This window comes from Alosa sapidissima, chromosome 3 (assembly GCF_018492685.1).
Source record: "Alosa sapidissima isolate fAloSap1 chromosome 3, fAloSap1.pri, whole genome shotgun sequence".
Classification (NCBI taxonomy): domain Eukaryota; kingdom Metazoa; phylum Chordata; class Actinopteri; order Clupeiformes; family Clupeidae; genus Alosa; species Alosa sapidissima.
This window is the reverse complement of record NC_055959.1, coordinates 26,035,292-26,052,497: the sequence shown is the minus strand read 5'-3', so window position 1 is coordinate 26,052,497 and position 17,206 is coordinate 26,035,292. Positions and strand designations below refer to the sequence as shown.

At 43.2% G+C, this 17,206-nt stretch overlaps 2 protein-coding genes across 2 annotated transcripts in view; both read right to left on the bottom strand.

Moving 5' to 3' along the window:
- sept9a (septin 9a) overlaps window positions 1-8,249 on the bottom strand; it is an 83,323-nt gene extending 75,074 nt beyond the window's left edge. Inside the window, exon 1 of the mRNA XM_042087727.1 lies at window positions 7,919-8,249. Within this exon, the coding sequence (XP_041943661.1) occupies window positions 7,919-7,940 (22 nt within the window). The 5' untranslated portion in view covers window positions 7,941-8,249. The remainder of the gene's footprint in view (window positions 1-7,918) is intronic.
- A 1,012-nt stretch (window positions 8,250-9,261) lies between these two features.
- On the bottom strand, window positions 9,262-16,890 carry LOC121706212. The gene is made up of 4 exons (XM_042087744.1): window positions 16,719-16,890; window positions 14,838-15,191; window positions 14,438-14,586; window positions 9,262-14,351 (listed from the first exon to the last, which is right to left on the bottom strand). The coding sequence occupies exons 1-4, from the start codon at window positions 16,789-16,791 to the stop codon at window positions 14,265-14,267; spliced, it is 663 nt and encodes a 220-aa protein (XP_041943678.1). The 5' UTR covers window positions 16,792-16,890; the 3' UTR covers window positions 9,262-14,264.
- Between the last annotated feature and the right edge of the window lie 316 nt (window positions 16,891-17,206).

The window sequence follows — 17,206 nt, the reverse complement described above, 5'->3', positions numbered from 1 at the left end:
ACACACACACACACACACACACTAACAGATACAGAGCCATCAGACCCTACGTGACATTAGGAGTGGCTGGAATTACAGGAATGCTGCTAACTAGAGGAGTCTGTCTGTGTGTGTGTGTGTGTGTGGGGGGGGGGGGGGGGGGGGGTGCGTGTGTGCCTCCAGTGCTTGATCCAAAGCGATGAGCTCTATCACAAACTTGCTATCTCATATACCAGGACTGTCACAGAGGTGCTTATTTCGCAACAGTTTGATTGGCCACAAACTAAGCACTCATTAATCTCGCTTAGATGGATGAATGCATGGCTTCTCGCACAGAGAACACATCTATTATTTGAAACCTGCTCGAAATCACACTGAGACACACACATACACACACACACACACACGCACACACACACCAAATTCTTTCTCACAATAAATGTTGAATTGTGTAAATGTTATCCTCTCTTTAAAAGAACTGAAATACTGAGGACCAGAACATCTGTTAGAGATGGTGACTGTCCAGATTTCTGTTAAGTATGGGAACAGAAAGTAGCTGACTTTCACAACCCCTCCACGCAGACACCTGTGGGGATGGGAGAGTTTCAATGCACTTTTCGTCCACTTAAATTCTCTGTGCACTGTTTGGAGGAATTCCCGTAAAATAAAGGTTGTTCTTTATTTGTTGTTGTTCTTCCGGTTCCGGCGCCGACAAGTGTGGCAGCCTACTCAGTAGCTCTGTGTCTTAGTGTTTTTTTTCTACGTCTTTTGTTTACTTTTTACTTCACAACTTTTCTTGAATTTCCCCTGGGGATCAATAAAGTATCTATCTATCTATCTATCTATCTATCTATCTATCTATCTATTTACAGACTGCTTCATTGCTGGCCAGTGGTGCCTAGTGCAAAATGAGGAGTGAATTAAAATGAAGGTTAAAAATAAAAAAATATATAATACAAAAGGCATGCCTTTACAGTCAGGGGTGAGCAGTTCACTTGTGAAGGCACAAGCACCCACATACAGAGGAAACCAATGTGCCAGTCAAAGATTTGCCATCTGCTGCCTGAAGGCTGTGGTCACTGAGTCAACTGCCCCTTCCTGTTTGAGCCACATTTGCAATTCCTCTGGAATGTTCCCCTGTAAAATGCTATCACTGTACTTATAGATGGCAGCAGATGTCTTAAGAGAAATACAAAGGGTAGTAGCTGTGTATCTGTGTAAGCTGACCAGTTAAGCAAAGAGAGAGGAGGTCTAAGTGTCCATACACATGTTTGTGTGTTTACAGTACGTGTCTATGTGTAACTATATGTTTTTTGTATGTTTGTATGTCTCTGTGTAAGTATATGTTTTGTATGTTTGTATGTCTCTGTGTGAGTAAGTAAATGTTTTGTGTGTGTTTGTGAGTGTGAGTGTGACTGTGTAGAGGTAGGATGAGGTCATGTTCGAGGCTGTGCTGGATCTCTGAACGGGCCAGTGAGAGCTCTAATGGAGCAGGGGCATCATGGAGCTCATCTAGCCTTCCTGGAAAAAGCTCCTCATGCGGCCAGAGTGAGAGCATAGCAGCCCAGCCACACGGCTACTTCACAAAAAACGACACCCACATGCTTTTTTTCCACTGCCTGCCTGCCAGTCCACACAGACCCCTCCAGCCGAGCCCTGAATCACCGAGCACGGCCTACTCAGTCAGGGTCAGAGTCAGAAGCAGTGGATGAGAGCCAGTGCCAGTACACTGCATTAGTCATCTGATATAGAGGAAATAAGTTAACCAATACTTTGAGTGACTCAGGGATTGCCTATTAAGATGGTTGCCTGACTACTCTGAATGAATTGCTATTTATCAAAGTACAGAGTATTTGAATCAACACAACCACAGATCTGTCTTAGGCACACTCAGGCGTGACTCAACACACACAGAGAGAGAGTTTACAAAAGAGCTCTCTATCAAAATGCCATTCTGCTATTACAACAGTATTAGCTGCAGTGAAAAGCCCATTAAATCCACCTCCTACAGATAGAAAGTGCTCAAACTAGTGCCTTGCAGCACAACATGATACACAGGGCCCCTATTAAGTTCAATTTAGCTAACAGTCTGCCTTGAATAGTGTGTCCACTGTGACAAATGAGAAGAGCTTTAGTGTGGCCTGCTTCGAATGAAAACAAGCATGTTTATTCATGTCGGGCCCTGCAGAGAGACAATGCAGAATCCAGTTTATCCTCCTGACACTGCCAGGGCCACAGACACAGGCAAATGATTCAGCAGCTGGAGATAATTGTTTCCTTGTGACATTAGTTCTTAATCCTTTTGTGTTACAAGTCAAGTCATGAAAAAAGGGGCTAATATCACTGGGCATGTTCACCCTGAAGTGACCTTTAACGTTAAATACTGGAGGAAGAGTTTGGCGAGAGGAGAGCTGATTTGTGTAACTGTTGTCGCTATTTTTGTTTAGCGGCAACTCTGCATATCCAAAAGGGTTTCCACAATCAAAAGCAGTTGGAAGAAAAAGTCCCAAGGATAAATTTAGAACTGTGACCATGACCAGGGTGTGTGAGTGTGAGTGTGTGTATGTGACACAGACTTGTAGAAAAGCTGTTTGCGCCAGTAGTTTTAGCCAAGAACTTGTTTAAAGGTGCAGTCAGCAATGGCACAGGAAGTCGTGATTGTTTATTTTCATGTTTATATTTACATTTATTAACAGATACTTTTGTCCAAAAGAACGTAAATTATATTTTAACCAAGGACAATACGAAACACACCAGAGAGGTAGCTCACCCCTCCCTTTAGAATTCCCGGAGAAACTCCACGCAGGGTTTCATTCTTGGTTGGGGAACAGGCTGCCCCCACTTTATTTGTTTAGAGTTTTCAGAGCCTGGGCTGCCTACAGTGACTGTTTTTTTTACAGTGTAGTGTACTCACAGAATGGGCAGCTAGCAGTAGTGAGGAGATGATTGCTGAATGTGACAAAAAATGTATGAGCTTGAAATTGCGTACAATCGCGACTGTACTTTACTGTACGGTAATGTATATGCAACAAACAAGCAGGGAGTGATTCAACATGGTCTCTCCTTCCCTCCCGATAGCCAGAGGTGGAGGCTGCTCCTCTCCCGCCACCCCCACCCCTTGTCTTGTGAACGACCTTTCTGTACACTCTGACAGAAATGTAGGTGTGCATCCCCCGCTTCCCCCTTACCCTTGCAAACGAAAAAAAACTGGAAATGCATGACCCCATTGTGTTTGCTCTGTGTGTGTTTGTGTAACACCTCGGCAAGACCAAGCATGCAGACTCCAGCACCTATGCCACTACAGGCCCATGCATTCACACGCCCCACCCAGACTGCCACCCCATCTCCTCCTCCGCACCCGTAGCCGGCCGTGTGGTCTTCTGACACATATGTCAAATAACAGGCCACAAACAAACCACTCAGGCAGGACACACAACACATGCGGAAAACACCTATCCACCGGCATTGGGTGCAGAGCAATTACAAGCTTCAGAAAGCATGAGATAGCTAGATAGTCTCACAGTTTCACTTCCCTTCCAACACTTCTGTTAAGAAAACAAGTAGTGATGCCAGTTCTTGTTGTTAAATTCCGTAGAAACAGTATGCAAGTACTTTATACGTCGTTGATTATTTACTTGCACCAGAGCTATGGCCTTCAGAGGAAAACAACACTGGCACCAGAACGACATGGTGCAACACCTGTGGCTTTTGAGTTAAGAGTACGTCTAGGCCTATACATTTGTCAATTCCCATTCTGGTGTCAGACGCGGTGATAGATCGGTGGCCCCGGTCAAGTGCAGGTGTCTGAGAGGCTGTGAAAGAGCTGGAGCAGGGATGGGTGATTGGCTCTGAATGACTGGAGAGTGCAAATAAGGGGAAGAGGCTCCGCTCTGTTCTCCATCCATCTATCCAGCTGGCCGTGTTTGCCCAAGAGGCTGGGCGCTGCTTGAGCTCTGTACACACACACACACACACACACACACACACACACACACACACACACAAAAATACATAAATATATACACACATGCACACATTCATACAACATGCAAGCACACACCCAGAGCAGGCAAAGACACACGTGCCACGTGAACACACTCACACTCACACACACATACAAACACACATACAAACACACACACACACACACACACACACACACACACACACACACAAACATGCATACAGCCAACATCTGCTCTATTGTGTTTTTATGGGCCTCATTACACATGTTGGGAGTGTGTGCTGCCAACTCAGCACTGTTTCACAACCCCCTCTGCTCTCCACTGTCAATGACCAGTGAGGAATGAAATGGCCAGACAAGTCCCTTCATTTTTTCCCTTTCTTTCTTTCTTTCTTTCTTCCTTCTCCCCTCTTTTCCTCTCTCCCTTCTTCTCTTTGTACACAAGTTTGATAAGATCTGGACCTAGAAGCCACTTCCCTGGGGAACGTCTGAGAATGGAACAGCATTGACCATGACCCCAGCGACACTGCTGCTTGCCTCGTCGAAAGAAAAATGGAGAACAATTTATTTTCTCACAGACGTGGAAAATCACCCGTGTCTTTTTTTGGAGGAGGGGAGGAAACGTCAAGTTAACGACTTTGCAAAAATGCAAATAATAAAATCTAGGGCCGGGCCAGTTCTTGACCTCGGTGAACACCAGAGCGGGTGGATTTTATCAAAGGTTATTTAAACTCACAGCCGGACAGCTTTGTGCAATGGCTGGATATGTCAGTGAATATTATCACATCGTGATGACAGATTGCTGAAATGCTTTTGCTTGTGATGTGCTGAGAGGAGTGTGAAAAAAGCTTCAGCTTACTACTATCAGACACAGAGACTGTGGTCAAAATAACCTGAGATTTCTACTGTGGTGGACTATCCCGTAATGAGCAAGAATGTTATCTGACTTGCTTTAAAGTGTCACTAAACAAAACTGCTTAACCTGTAACTATTCATTCTGCTTTCCCAGTTTGGCATTCAACAGAAACCTAAATCAAACTGATCAAATGCAACAAGGCCATAGAGGGAGAAAAAAAAAACATCTTTGAATTTACAGAGGCTTTAAACTCCTATCCGATCAGATAAACATGGTAGTCACCAGTGCACATTCTTGTGTCTGTGAGTAGTAATTACCCAATAGTCTACTGCAGAATGCAAAGGACAATCACACCCCTTCAGGACCATTAATACAGAGAGAAGCACATAATGGAGTATCAGTGCGTTACAGTCACTATAGCGTGCATGCAGTGCTCTGGGGGTATGAACATGGGGGCTCATGAACATGCCCCCAGAGTGTAGCACTCTGTTGCATTTTCATTTAAAGGATTTAATCACGCATCACGTGACACATAGCTGCAGCTACAATTTGACTTCTTAAAATGAGTGCACAGTAATGTGGAAATCACAGAGTTTGAAGTAGCAGAATTACCAGTATGGTGCAATTGAAAAAGTCTATACACACACACTGTAATCAATGTATATGGGTCTATAGGCAGCCTATAGTAAACTATACCCTATTGGTTAGATGTTATTTTTTTATTTTTTTTACCTCAGTATTTGAAAAATTCCGGCAATGGCCCTGTGTATAGTTACACTGCCGACCTACAGTGTACTTACAGTATACATGCAACTATAACCCCCATAGAGTACTTAGCCTAATATGGAAACTGTTTCCCAACAGAGAATATAAAACATTCATTATGATTGCTGCCTGTCCTAAAATAATAATCACTAAGTCTCTGACAGCAAGCACTTTTAAGGTCCTTTTGGCTAGAGTTAGTGTGGCGGGTGGCCCTTGCTGATTTGGCCCTGTCATAAGCTGTCAAACTTGCCTGTAATGACAAGACATGTCAGGAAGAAGGAAGCACACGGCCAGCAGACAGATAAACATCCCCAAGGGAGTCACTCTCAGGTTACCCTGCACATACAGACAGGTCTCGCTGAGATTAGAATTCCACTCAAAGCCATGAGTTGAGTAGCACAGGAGGACTCGAATGACTGAGTGAAAAACTTTTGAAACAGCCAAGCAATACCTCCCTTATCCTCTGATGGTCTTTATTGGTCATAAATCACCTGCCCACGCCATGTCAGATACTGTATGACAGTGAATCACAGTGGGAATAAACAAGTTCTGAACTGATTTAGATAGCCTCAGGCTGTAGAGAGGAAAGTAAGGTGAAGGATTGTGACATGGTGGTAATGTTGGAATAGTGCAGGCCGTGTTATTGATAGTTCTTCTGAGCCCACTTAAAGGGAAGGGTCCCATTGTTCAACTGTTTGAGTATCATTCCTGAGCGAGTTACTGATTTACTTGTGGTTTTAGAAGGAGTGGCGAGCAAAAGCCAAAGCAGCCAAATGCAGACACACTAACACACACATTCACATGCATACACACAAAAATGATCGCACATACACATACACATCCACGCTCACAGGTGCATGTACATGTATTGCACACATGTATTCACACACACACACACACACACACAAACTCACACAAACTCACACAAACGCGGGCGCGCACGCGCACACACACACACACACACACACACACACACACACACACACACACCATGAACTAAGCATACCCTACTACAACCGTGACTGTCTTCTGATGAAAACCCAAACATGACAGCAATTTTGTGAGGAAAGTTTCTGTCAACAAACCTCTATTTACTGCAGAGGTTTACTATATACCTCCACTAATATTCACTAGCAAACACTCACATCCCTATAACAAATGTATTGAAACACTACTGAGTAACATTTTGAAAATACACAACATTATACTCTGAATAATTGTGTGTGTGTGTGTGTGTGTGGGGGGGGGGGGGGGGGGGGGGGTCAACAAGAGAATAACTAATGAATGACTGAGAACAATTAAACGACTGAATGATTAAGTATGTGAATGAGATTGCAAACAAATCAATTACAAACCCTAAATAAAAGTGCTGAAGCCTTAACGAAAATTCCCCTGCAGTAATGTAAACATGAACCCGTCTGTCAATGCCATTGAAAAGAAAGAACCAAAGCTTGAAAAAAAATCTTTCCTTGTGCCATTGCACCAGTCAAGCTTAAACTGCAGAAATACTCCTCCTATGAGATCAGCAGGTAGGTCTTGCTGGGCAGGCCCACAGAACTGAGAACAGAGGCGGCGTGCGTGATCCAGCATGAGCTGGGGAGTAGGGCTGAGGGAGGGCTGTGGGCTCTGTGACAAAGATTGGGACTGCAGCAAGGGGAGAGTACTAGCATTCCTTGGGAATCACTGGGTAAACTGCACTGACCTGAGCCTATACTTGGGAACCTTCTTAACCTTCTTAGGAAGTTCACAGGTCACAACCAGAGCCACTGAACCTTTCATTTGATCTCATATACAGGAGAGAGAGAGAGAGAGAGAGAGAGAGAGAGAGAGAGAGTTTGGTTGCGCATGTGCGTGTTTGCCTGCGTGCGTGCGTGAGTGTGTTTGTTTGTGGTGCTTGTGTGCAACTTTCAAGCACCACAAACGGTTTTGTGTGCAAAACCGTCAGGACTCAACAGGCTACTGTCACATACAGAACAATGTATGTCCTTTACTATTTATTTTTAACTATTCCCTTTACATGAAAATAATTTGACTACTTATGGAACTAGGCTTCTTGCAACCAAAAGCATCATTTGTTCAGTGAAAACAGTCACTCACAATAGAATGAAGTAGCCTACCCTATGCCTACGTTTTTGCATTCCTTATATAGAGAGTGTCATTGAGCAAAGGGCAGGTAGGCTACTCTATGACATGGAGGTCAATGCCCTTCCCCCTATGAAGCTTAAGGTAGCCTACGCTGTTTTATAGTATCTTAAATAGCCTATGGCACAACTGAGAGGGCACTGAGGTTCATTTACAACGTAACGTGCAATAGGCTACAATACAAGTTAATTGCCAGAAAGAAAAACTCCTACCTGAGTATCCCGCTTTCTTCATGTTTTCTGGGAAGGTAAAGTCTGGACAGAGACAGGTCAACTTTCTTGACGTCACAAGTATCTTTTCGCAGATATTGCGGGATATAACAGTTACAGTATCCAACTGAACGTCTTTGAAATCTCTTTAAAGTATTTGTTGTCGTGCCTTGAATTTGCTGTCGTACACTCCCAAATCAACAAGACGTTGGAGTTGATTTTGCCGTTAAATGTGCTATTAAACAAATTAATTTTTATTCACCATATCTGTCCTTACCAACTCAACTCAAGAGACTGTCAAAAGCAACTTCTCCTCGTCGATCTGACACACCTGAAGGCTGCCTCTCCACACCTTGGATCTGCACACCTGGACGTTAACGCACGTTAGCGCGAGGCGGGACTTACTGTAGTACTGTATTTATAAACAGTACACTCGGTGATTATTGCGTTTTGCATCGTGGTAAGTGTGGGTTTAAGACAAAGGACGTCATGTACGAGCAATGCATACAAATCTTTCTCTCTTCAAATCATCTTTAAAGCAAAAAAGTATAGTAGGCTACAGGAATGCTTATTACAGGGGACTATTGCCGTCAGTCATGAGTTTGCACGTGAGCCATGTAGGCTAGGCTAAATAATAAAACATAATGTATAATGTAGGCCTACCCTAGCTCAAGTTTATCATGGCTAGTTCCGAAACAGGCCTTACAAATAGCAAAAAGTATTGCGGGGTTCGGGGGTGGCGAAGGAGGAAGGAAGTCAGAAGTGCGTCTCCCTGGAGAGTTTCGCATAAATAAGACTGGTGCAGACATGAGCCGTTTGCATTTCGAGGAAGACTTCTCAAAACACAGAACATCAAACTCAGGGCAGCAGCATCAAAGGTGACACATAGGCTAAATATGATGGTTAACTTCAGTTGTTTTTCATTCATTTCATTCCAAAGTAAAAGCTGTCCAGTATAACATTACATGTGGACATGACCTCTGGTGGTCAAATAATAAACCACATTAATGCCACAACTTCATACATTCAATAACATTGTTCCAATAACATTGTTCCGTAAACACTTAGAAAAAAGCCATTATGGTAATGAATATGGACTTTTTGTTGTGAGTCAATTGTCAAAATGGAATAAGGATGGAAATGCTTTGTAGTCGCCTATATGCTGAGAGCCCACAGCTCTGTCCACTCACTCAGACACAAAAACTCATTTGCTCTACATCTTCTCCTGTGCATCTTTATTCAAGCACAGTTGTGGTTGGACATATTGCAAAGATAGGCTATTCAGAGGTGTGATTAAATTGGACTTCTTGACAGTTTTCCAAACAAAAAAAACTCAAACAAGCTGGTAAATTAAATGTTTTATTGTAAATATCAGAAAATACTGGATAGACCAATAGAGCAATAGGTAAATACATTACTAGACTCTCGAGCTGATCCGAGAGAGGATGGCTGACTCAAGCAGAGCCGTTCATTTGGCAAGAACGCTGCTGTCTCAAACTGCAAATTGAGCGTACTGTGTCGGAAGCTCATTCTTTAACGTAAGCCTACTTTGTATTGAGAAAACTCATTTGAGACATCACATTTAGTACACAATCTGAGTCATGCTGGCCTCATCAGCAAAAACAACAACAACAACAACAACAAACAGCGTGTACGTGTTCCAAGACGCATGTTTTTCTCAGAATGTGATAGGCTGAGAGGTTTACACATGCATGGCTCTAGGGGTCTGCAACAGTTCCTCGCTCCTTCCATTACCAAAGTGACAAACAGCTTCATCTCCCCACCACCACCACCACCGCGCGTACACACACACACACACACACACATTGTAGCCTTTCCCCTGCTTTATCATCAAGCTATGCTATTTGAAAGTAAGTGGGGCCCAGTGACTCATAATCTGTCCATGGATTGGATGTCAGCCAATACAACGTCTGTCAGTGCTGGTTTGTTAGTTTTCCTGATCATCCTCATGTTATCAAACAACGTGCACACAATTCATACTTAAAGAGGAACGAAAGATACTGTAGCTGTTTGTATCTAACTCCTATTGTAGCCTATGGTGAAATTCTGACAGGAAATAATAGAATTCCTATGACAGGCACAATGTTTAATTTTTCAATATTATAGGCACCCTTAAGAGTTTTTTTTTACCTTAACCTAACGTTTCCAAAATAATTTCTGATGGCACATAACCTCATAACATGACGAACGGCCCTTCTGCCATTGTCTGAGCTGCCGCCTAGTCGATTACCGTCCTAGCAACTTTCTGTATTCAGGTAAGAACACTTTTTTTTTCACATATTGCCTAGACTATAACTGAGTCATGAGAGCACAACCACAATAACCTCAGGCTGCTTCGTGGATGTAAACAGGAACCTGCTCTCATCCTCTGAACTAAGTGTTACATTTTGGCAGGAGCTCTTTGTCGCAGTAAGGAAAGTAGTACCAAACTTGTGTTGATGTGGTGGGAGGGAATTTGTTTTAGACAGAATAAATGCTATTTTAGGCATTTCAGGTATTAATTCTTCTGTTGATGCCATAGATAGAGCCTACTTCACAAGAATAACATAAAGTTCAGTGATATCCTCATAACCCCAGATGGTGTTGACATTGACATACCAAAATCAAAAATTCTAAAACTTTTCAGAACTTTTCTGACCCTGATATATTCTGCTGAGGTGAAATGTGACAAGGGATCAGAGTGATAGCTGCCATTGGTACAACCTAATTACATTTTTAATGAATGAATTAAGAAAAAGTTTTGAAAATAAAATGTTGACGATATTTATAGTCTGCATTTTCAGAGAAGCTGCAAGACATCACACCATGCTTATTGATGTAGAGAAAAAGCATTTCTCTCTTTAGTAAAAAATATACATACCAAAAGTCCTACTAAACCATATCTCCAGACAGCACATTTTAAAACAGCACACACATATATTCAAGAATGAAAAACTTAAACATTACTCTGATATGAGAGCCTCAAGTTTGGCAGCCTATTTCCCTGCTAGTGCATACGCACTGTGGGAAGAGTCAAGCCTAGGTTAATCAACAAAAGATTTGGTTTAAAGCTGGCCAATACCAGTGTTGAGCAATACTTTTAAATGGAATGCCTCAGATGATATTACAGTAGCATTTACAATTTCCATTTTGTTGTGCATCTGATCTGAATGCTACGAAGCATTCAACAGCTTTGTTCCACCATAAACAGCACTGAGGTGTCAGAATTGTTTTGAAGCATTGAAACACTTCTGGCACAATTGCTCTTCATTTTAATACATATACATACTGTATGTATACGCATATACATTTTTTAAAAGACATTTTAAGATGAAGATGAAGTATACATTCAGTTTTGAAATCAACCTATGAGTTGGTGTTTAAAATTTGTCATGAACACAAACTCCTAACTTGACCATATAGAAATAGATAAGAGCACAAACCTCACAAGAGACAAAATAATCCAAAAAAAAAAGAACGTTGGGTTATGTTGTAACCCTGGTTCTCTGAGTGAAGAGACCATCTCTCCACTCCGTTACATATTCCATATGTACGGGGAATGACCCCCCACCTGCTAAGGACCGTGGATAGGCTTTAAGACACACCGGCTCGCCCGGACACGCCCACACCCGAACCTATATAACACCTCTGTTGGCACATAATCACTGATAGTTTGATCGGAACGGGTCTCCAAGTGGCCTGAGGACTGGAGATATGATCTCTTCACTCAGAGAACCAGGGTTACAACATAACCCAACGTTCTCTATTGTCTCGAGACCATTTCTCCACTCCGTTACATATTCCTACAACTCTTTACGACACCCCGCAAGGAGATAGCGCAGCCCACACCCAAAGCACCGTGTGCCATCAACAAACTATTTACAAATGTACACTATGTACATGCCGATCGGGACGATGCTCAGCAAGACGCAAGGCCAAGCCCGAGGGCAGATGGGTAGCCCGGGTGGGTCCGCAAGACGCAAGTCCCAACCCTGAACACAGAACACAGAACACCCCGCCAGGCGCAAGGGCCAGCACTGTGACGAGGGGCCACCCAGGTTGGCCCGCAAGACGCAAGCCAACCAAGGGAAAGGGGGCTCTCAGCTTTACTCCGGAGCCACACCCAGCACACGCTCGGCAAAGGAGGGGCTGGCTGCCACATTCAGACGGTAGAATCTGGAGAATGTGGAGCGAGAAGACCAAGTGGGCGCTGCGCATATGGCGGAGAGGGAGAGGCTCCCCGCCATAGGGCCCAGGAAGCAGCCATGCCACGCGTCGAATGCGCCCGAACCATGGAGGGCGTCCGAAAGAGTTTAGTCCTCCTGGATGGCGTCCACAACTCAATGGGACAGCTGGGATTTCGACAGAGGCTGTCCCAGGCACCCAGGGTCAAAGCATACGAAGAGCTGGTCTGACCTCTGTAGGAGGTTGAGTACGCCGCATGTACTCCGACGGAGCTCAGACCCGGCAAATTGCCAGCTGATCCGCTACCGAGGCCGGGAGAGACCGCAGCTTCACTGACTGTGACAGATGGAAGTCAGTCAGGACCTTGGGTAGAAAGGCTGGATTGGGGCAAAGAACCACTGTCGACCCATCAGACGAAAAGGTGCAGCAGTCGCTTGGTAAAAGGGAAATGAGCGCTGCCGCTGGGGTCAGCGTGAATAGCGATGAGGCCAAAGCCACCCGTGTGCTATGAGCTGGCTAGCACAGTACACGGGCTGTTCCCGAGTGTGTTAGTGGGCAGCAGCACGGGCAATACACTGCAGGAACGAGGCATCTACCAGCACTTACAGTATACTTACCTGCAGACACGTGTCATGCCAAAACTAATCAGCTGTGAAGACGATAATACCGTGACGTCGGGAGCCAGGCAGCTGGAGTACAACTCACTTGTTCCACTTGTCTCACTTGTCTCAGCTGGAGTACAACTCACTTGTTCCACTTGTCTCACTTGTCTCAGCTGGAGTACAACTCACTTGTTCTCACTTGTTCCACGAGGTCTCTGGACGTACAAAAACAGGCTCAGGAATCACAGCTGCAATTCCCAGTAACCGGAGCATGAAGCTGAGCAATCTCAGAGATGAGGAAGCTAGCTAGAACGGAGTTCACCCACCTTGGCCGACCGGAGCCTGCGCCGTTCAGTCCGGCTTGAGTAGCTGGAATGGGTAGTTCACTTGCTTATAGCTGACCGAAGCCGGCCAAGCAAGGATTCCCGAACAACGCGTGAGCCACGGGTTACGTACACAATACGTTGCCAAGGGATTTCACAACCTTCAAGCCAAGGAGGAGGATGAAAAGGCTACAACAATCCAGGGAGGCTGCCCGTAGACAGACGCCCAACCTTACAAATTAAGTGGATTTAAAGCTGTAGTCTAACTCACACACAAACCTTCTTAACAGACGGTCGTAACAGTGGGGGGTCATTCCCCGTACATATGGAATATGTAACGGAGTGGAGAGATGGTCTCCATAGAGAACACAAGAAGACAGGGTTTAAATACACAACACTTTACAAGACTAACAAGGCACAGGTGGAAAGCAATCAAGACAATAATCAGGAAACACTGTTAAGGTGACAAAAGCACATGCCAAGTGTAAACAAAGGAACACATGGTAGAGAGGACACAGGAAGTAACCAAAGCACAACAGGAAGTGACAAGAAACAGAACACATGGCAAAACACACAAAGGGCCCTATCGTACCCCCGGCGCAAGGTGGTGCAAAGCGCGACGCAAGGCTTTTTCTTATCTTAAGAAAAGTGTTCGCCATTCGCTACACTTTTGTTAAACCTTGCGCCCAGGGGTGTGAGAATTAACGACATGAGGTGTGGTCTGGCTCATCATCCAAAAATCGCTATCTTACACCCTCTAAAAATCATTATGCCACTGACCAAGAAAAAACTGGTCTATAGCGAAAGGCACAAAGCACAGCTAAAGACGTCCTGTGCTTGTGTGCTTCTCTGTGTGTGTGTTTTCGCTTGTGAGTGTGTGTGTGTGTGTGTGGGGGGGGGGGGGGGGCGTAATGGTGTGTGTGTGTGTGTCAGGCTTGTGCAAAATTCCAAATTTTAGAATGGGTCTCCATTCAATTCATGAATTGGAATTTGAATTTAATTGGCTCCGCCCCACAGGAAGTTGAATTTGAATTGGAGTGACAGGAAGCTTCAGGCAATTCAAAGCAATTGATCCCCAGAACACTGAAAGACCGGAGTGCACAAAACTTGGTGGGCATGTAGCCCCACAAGGATGACATGGAAGCATTGTTTTTCGTTTTGATCCGTCATCCCCTCGGAGCCTTAAAAGCAGACACGACTGTTGTGTGGCCTGTCCCTGGGGTAGCACGGCCCACTCCATCACGTTCTCTTCAGCGTGGCGCTCATGACCTCGTACACGTCATTCCCTCTGTTCTGTGCCGCTTGCGGAGCCCGCAACGTCTTGATCTGAAAGGCAGGAGAAGGAATATCTTATGAGTACTTTACTGGTGAAACATTTATTGTCATCATCATTATTAATATTCCAATGTTACCTTAGGTATAACATAAAACACTAGCATCATTAAAAACATCAGGAGGACCCCCACAGCAGTGATGGTGGAGAACAAAATCAGAATGAAGTTGGTGTTGGGCATGGGGCCAGTGTTTGCGTTGAATGCGAATGGCTCTAGACACACAGGCCCTGGGAAGACAGAGAGAAAGAGAAAGAAAGAGAGAAAAAGAAAGAGAGAGACAGAAAACAGAAATTGTGAAATTCTTGTGAAAGACTTGTTTGATCATATTCAATGATGTTGAGTGACTGTCTCCATCTAAATGTTCCACTGGTGGTGACAAACAAAAGAGTCAGAAGTGGTGGGAACTCTAGTTTGAAAAGTGACACACTTCTTATTTTAGTCAGTTAAGTGTTTATATAATCTAGGACAGGGAACTCACCATTCACGAAAAGTACAAAAACTTTATTGGCCATGATTTCGATGGGATCCCCTTTTACCAATGTAGTATATTTACAGTAGTAAACTCCAGAGTCCTCCTCTGTCAGATTTGTGATGATTATGGACAGATCCTTCAAGGGTCCTGTGAAGTTTACTCTGTTCATGTATCGTTGGTGATAGGTTGGCGTTCCTTCTTTGTCACTTTCCTCCCTGAAAACATGCATTATGTTGATGTTGTTCGCCTTGCTGAGTTTGTACAATGTGAGTTTGCTCTGTTGCTCTTGGGTAGAGCAGTGAAGGCTGAAGGGCTCCCCAGGGACCTTTTCCTCCAAATACCATTTGTCCATATCAAATCCTGTTAAAGCAACACTATGTGAGAATTGGTATTTGCCCCTTTTCACTGTGCTGGGTACAACATACAGGGTTCCATGAAAGTCTAATGGACTGCCCTTCAGGAATGACTCTAAAGGGGTGCCCTATTGAGTCAAAAATGACCAGGGCACTAAGTGCCAGCGCACCAAGATTACATAGAGTAAGTAATAGATTGTATTTATAAAGCAATTTAAACACAGATTTCACTGACCAAAGTGCTGTACAAACTAAAACTATGGTGGGCGCTGTGACACAACTGGCTTCAGCGCCCATATCATATTCATTTAATAAGCCTTAATTAATAATTAATAAGCCTTTATCACTGGTTAGACTGCAATGCACATTTTACTTGTCTCCCAAAAAAGCATAAAGAAATTGGAACTCATACAGAACTGCTAGACTTTTAACTAAGACCAAGAAGAGAGAGCATCACCCCTGTGTTAGCTGAACTGCACTGGCTCCCTGTTTTCTATAGAATTGATTTTAAGGTTCTGATAATTACTTACAACGTTCTAAATGGCATAGCACCTTCATATCTCATAACTTTTAATATCTTATCAACCACAAAGGAACCTTAGATCTTTCAATGCTAATCTTTTAATTGTGCCAAAAGTGCTACACAAGCAAAGTGGAGAAGCTGCTTTTATCCATTATGCACTGAAGCTATGGAACATTGCATCTGATGTGCTTCATATTTGCTAGGTCTATACGACTTCCAGTGAATACAAACATGATTCAAACACTGATCAAGTGAATTAAATGTGTAATCGGTCGCGTATGTAACTCTTCTCGACATATACTTTGTTATGTAACATTTCCACCATTTAAATAAGAAAGCCATTTTAACAAATCACTTACAGCGGACCTTACACCTGGGGAGAAGGAGGTGTAAAACTTAAGTCATAACTTAGTGTTATGTTGAAACTATTTTGCGTGGTGCAACCCGTTACATTTTAGTAGCTCAATTTACGTTAGAACTAAGCTAAGATGAAACTTAGGTTCAACTGGTGCAACCAGCTGCATCAAACAGGCGAATTCATTTAAAAAATCTTTTAGAAAGACCTAAAAACATGTCTATATATGAGAGCTTTTAATTAACTCATTTTTTTTTTATCTTGTAGCCTATTTTTAAACATTATTTTACATTCTACTGTTGCTATTTACAGGGTGTTCCTATTTCACTGCACTAGTTTTACTATATGTTTTGTTTTATCTATCTCCTTAGGCTACCATCCTGTGAATTCTCATCTTTACTTAATTCTTAAGTATTTTAATTATGTTTAATTAATTCTTATGTTTAATTAAACATAATTAAAATATAATTATTGTTTTAATTCTGTTTGCATATGTATTCTTTTCTTTATTGTGTTAAGTGCTCCAAATGTAAAGCACTCTGAGCTGTATTCTGTGTATGAAAGGTGCTATACAAATAAAGCTTATTACCACTCTCTTTGTGTTTAACCTCTTAACAGAATCCAGTGTGTACTAGCTACATGTTATGGACACTTACCTTGTGAGGGTGAGATGCAGGCAGAGAAAACAATGGCTGAGGCCAAGACCAAGACCACTAAGGCTGAGGCCATCTTACTAACATCCCAGAGGCTTCAACTGTGAGTCAGACAGCAGACACACACAGACTGGAGGAGGCACCACATCACTTTCACTTTGACTTAGATTAGAGACGGCAGATCCAAGGCGTGCACGAGTGACAAATGTTTTTGTGTGAGGGAAGAGGGGGTGGAGGAAATGCGAGAAATGAATCTAAAAAGAAAAAAAAAACCCAGAGCATAGCTTACAGAATGGTAGTTACTTTTACCAAATTATGTTTGGTATCCACAATCATATGTAAGTTAGATTTGACACAAGAGTTTTGATGCATAGTGATGTGTATATTATTTAAAGGAGTGAAACAGTGGCTATTTTATTTAAAAACCCATTTGTAGTCCTACACTTATTAAGTCCCAATTAAGTCATAGTTATAATACATGACATTTGGCT